Below are 3,443 nucleotides of genomic sequence, written 5' to 3' on the forward strand. Positions count from 1 at the left end.
TTATAATTATTTTTTCGATCAATATATATAAAAATAATTATTTTATACTCACAGTAAACTAAAATTAAATTTTTAAATATATATTATACATACTTATTTTTTTAATAGGAACTTCCGAACTTACATTCAAATTTTGTAAATAAAAATAAAATTGACAATGAAAGATTTTTTTTATTGTGAATCAACTTGATTCAAATAATATTAAGTGAGATTTAATAGATTAAATATGTCCCCAAGCATGGTTTAAATAAAAAATTTATTATAATATTACATTTTTACACAATATAAATTACTTTTGACATTCATATATATATGTTCACACTTCAAATTAAGAATGACGTTTTCAACTTGGTTGGTCAATGGTAAATTAAAGTAGTATACATTCCTTTGTAAATTAAATTATCACATGAGAAATGCATTCTCAATTATTTAATTGCTAATGATTAAAAAAACTCCATTAAGGTGCTAATAAAAGCAGCATTCTCCAAATTAAGTCTTCACTCCATAGCATCCACAATAATAACATCTTACGATAATGTCTTCTTCTTTGAGATACACCATGTCCAATAATAATAATAATAATAATAATAATAATAATAATAATAATAATAATAATAATTCAGCATTTGATGAACAAAGATGGGTGATTAACATCCGAAAAACCCTTGAAGAAGAACTTGAAGAAGAAGGAGGTGATGAATTTGAAGTACACATATTCAATGTTCCAAAGCTTCTAATGGCAAGTGATCCAGATTCATATGTTCCTCAACAAGTTGCAATTGGTCCTTATCATTATTGGCGTCCAGAGCTGTATGAAATGCAAAGGTACAAGGTTGCAGCTGCAAAAAGGTTCCAACAACAACACCTTCAATGTCTTAAATTTGAAGGGCTTGTTGATCAAATTCTCAAGTTGGAACGCAAGATTAGAAGATGCTATCACAAGTACTTGGATTTCAATGGTGAAACCTTGGTTTGGATGATGGCTGTTGATGCCTCATTCTTGCTTGAGTTCCTTCAAATCTATGCCATACAAGAAGGAACAAAGGTAATATTAATTAATTTCACGAACGTAAAAATTATTTTTATATAAAATTTAATAATTAAAAATTGTTAAATAATAATTTAGTCAAAATTTTGTAATTATTTAATAATTTTTTAAATATCAACTGCACGCAAATTTTTACTTTTTATAAATAATTACCTCCAATAATAATAGTCTAAAAATTAGTTAATTTAGTTTTCCTATTAGAGAAAACAGTATAAATTAAGGGATTTGTTATGGTATTCTTCTTCTTATAAAGTTATTGGTATACTTTAAATTTAATCAATAATGATTTAATATTTATTAAACATTTTAAATTTAAAACTAATTAATTTTAGTTACAAAACTAGGGACAATTTTTTGACCACATACATTTTTAATAATACTCTTTAAAGTATATATAATATTTTTGTAATTGATTTATCTAAATATACTTTTACTTTATATAAAAGATTGAACTAATAATTAAATACACTCTTAATTTTTACTATATTTTATTGTTTCTTTCTGCTTTAAATCTTTTTTTACTAATTTTAATTAGAGAAAATTTTGAAACCAGTAGTGTTTAGTATTTTTGACCAGTATAAATATTAAATAAATACTAAATTATCTTTAATAAATCAATTTTATTAATTCATGTATATAAATTCTAAAAAAATGTAGGTGTAAGCAATATTAATTTATATGTGTAAAATTCTGATAAATATAAATATAAATTATATATTTTTTATATTCAAAACTCTTATAAATATAGATATAAATTATTATTGACTAAATAGTGATAAAAAATAATAGTATTTACTGGTCACATAGTATTGCTCTTCTAATTATTTCTCATAATTTTTATCTTAATAATGAAGCAGATTCCTGGAGTTTCATCAAGCATGTCGCACTTGGTAGACTATGCCGGCAAGAAATCAGCACATAATGCAATCTTGAGGGACATTGTGATGTTAGAGAACCAAATCCCATTCTTTGTGTTAAGAAAGATGTTGGAGTTCAAATTCTCATCACTAGAAGCTGCTGATGACATGCTTAGCTTGATCCTCCTAGGGCTATTCAAAGAGCTCTCACCCTTCAAGACCATGCAACATTATTATCCAAACAATGAAGTCTCAAAGAGTGTTCACATTCTAGATTACTTGTATGACATGATTGTTCCAAGATTAGACCAAGAAATAATTGAAGAGGAAAATTATTACCATCAAGATGGAGAGAGAGATGGGAATGATGATGAGAAAATAGAAGAAGAGGAGAAAGGGAATGTCAAGAAGTTCCTTAGTGAAGTTTGGAATATTCTTTCAAAATTGAATAAAGGGCCTGTGAGATCAATCAAAAGGGTACTAGTTTCTAAACCTCTTAAGCTTGTTGTTAAGTTACCATGGCAAATTATATCGAATTTTCCGGGTCTTAAGCTTGTTAAAGAGCCTCTCGAGCGAATGTTCTTCGCTCGAGAGAAAAGCGACGAAGAAGATGAGAAAAAAAAGAAAAACGGAGGCTCGTCGAGTGCGAAAAGCGAAGAGCCTCCGTTGATAGAGGAAATCACTATTCCTTCAGTGTCAGAATTATTGAATTCGGGGGTTCGATTCTCGCCTGTCAACGGATGCATATCAAGTATTAATTTTGATGCAAAAACATGCACACTCTACCTTCCAATAATTTCTTTGGATGTTAACACTGAAGTTTTCTTGAGAAACTTGGTTGCATATGAAGCTTCAAGTTCTTCAGGACAATTGGTTGTAGCACGTTACACTGAATTGATGAATGGGATTATAGACACTGAGGAAGATGCAAAGATTCTTAGAGAAAAAGGGGTGATTTTGAATCACTTAAAGAGTGATGAAGAGGACCACTTGAAGAGTGATTTGGAAGTTGCTAACATATGGAATGGTATGAACAAGTCTTTGAGGTTGAGCAAGGTTCCAAAATTGGACAAAGTTATTGAAGATGTTAACAAGTTTTACAGTGGAACAACCAAGGTTAAGGTTAAGAAATTCATGAAGGTTTATGTGTTTGGTTCATGGCAGTTCTTGACATTGTTAGCTGCCATATTCATGTTGTTCTTGATGGCATTGCAAGCATTTTGCTCAGTCTATACTTGTAGTCGCTTTTTTGAATCAGCACTACAATCATCTTCTAATACTAGTAGTGGAGGAGAATAATTTAGTTTAATTAGTATATATAACATAACTTGATTGATATTATGTTATGACATTTCATGTAATGTGATAGATCTTCTTAATTTTAATTTGTATGTGTTCATCTAAGTTTTAAGTTAGGAATAAGATTCAAATCCGAATCTAAGTGAAGACGAAAAGATTATGTCATTTGAGATTTAATTCATTATGTATCAATGTTCTTTATTGTTAGCTTTTCTTTAATTTCGGTTTATTAATTAAAA

The 3,443-nt window shown here is 28.3% G+C and overlaps 1 protein-coding gene across 1 annotated transcript; it reads left to right on the top strand.

Moving 5' to 3' along the window:
- Nucleotides 1-589: 589 nt before the first annotated feature.
- LOC107463716 (putative UPF0481 protein At3g02645) lies at nucleotides 590-3,204 on the top strand. The gene is made up of 2 exons (XM_016082570.3): nucleotides 590-1,045; nucleotides 1,906-3,204. The coding sequence occupies exons 1-2, from the start codon at nucleotides 737-739 to the stop codon at nucleotides 3,202-3,204; spliced, it is 1,608 nt and encodes a 535-aa protein (XP_015938056.3). The 5' UTR covers nucleotides 590-736.
- The last annotated feature ends 239 nt before the right edge of the window (nucleotides 3,205-3,443 follow it).

The sequence above is a fragment of the Arachis duranensis genome, chromosome 9 (assembly GCF_000817695.3).
Source record: "Arachis duranensis cultivar V14167 chromosome 9, aradu.V14167.gnm2.J7QH, whole genome shotgun sequence".
NCBI classification, from domain to species: Eukaryota; Viridiplantae; Streptophyta; class Magnoliopsida; order Fabales; family Fabaceae; genus Arachis; species Arachis duranensis.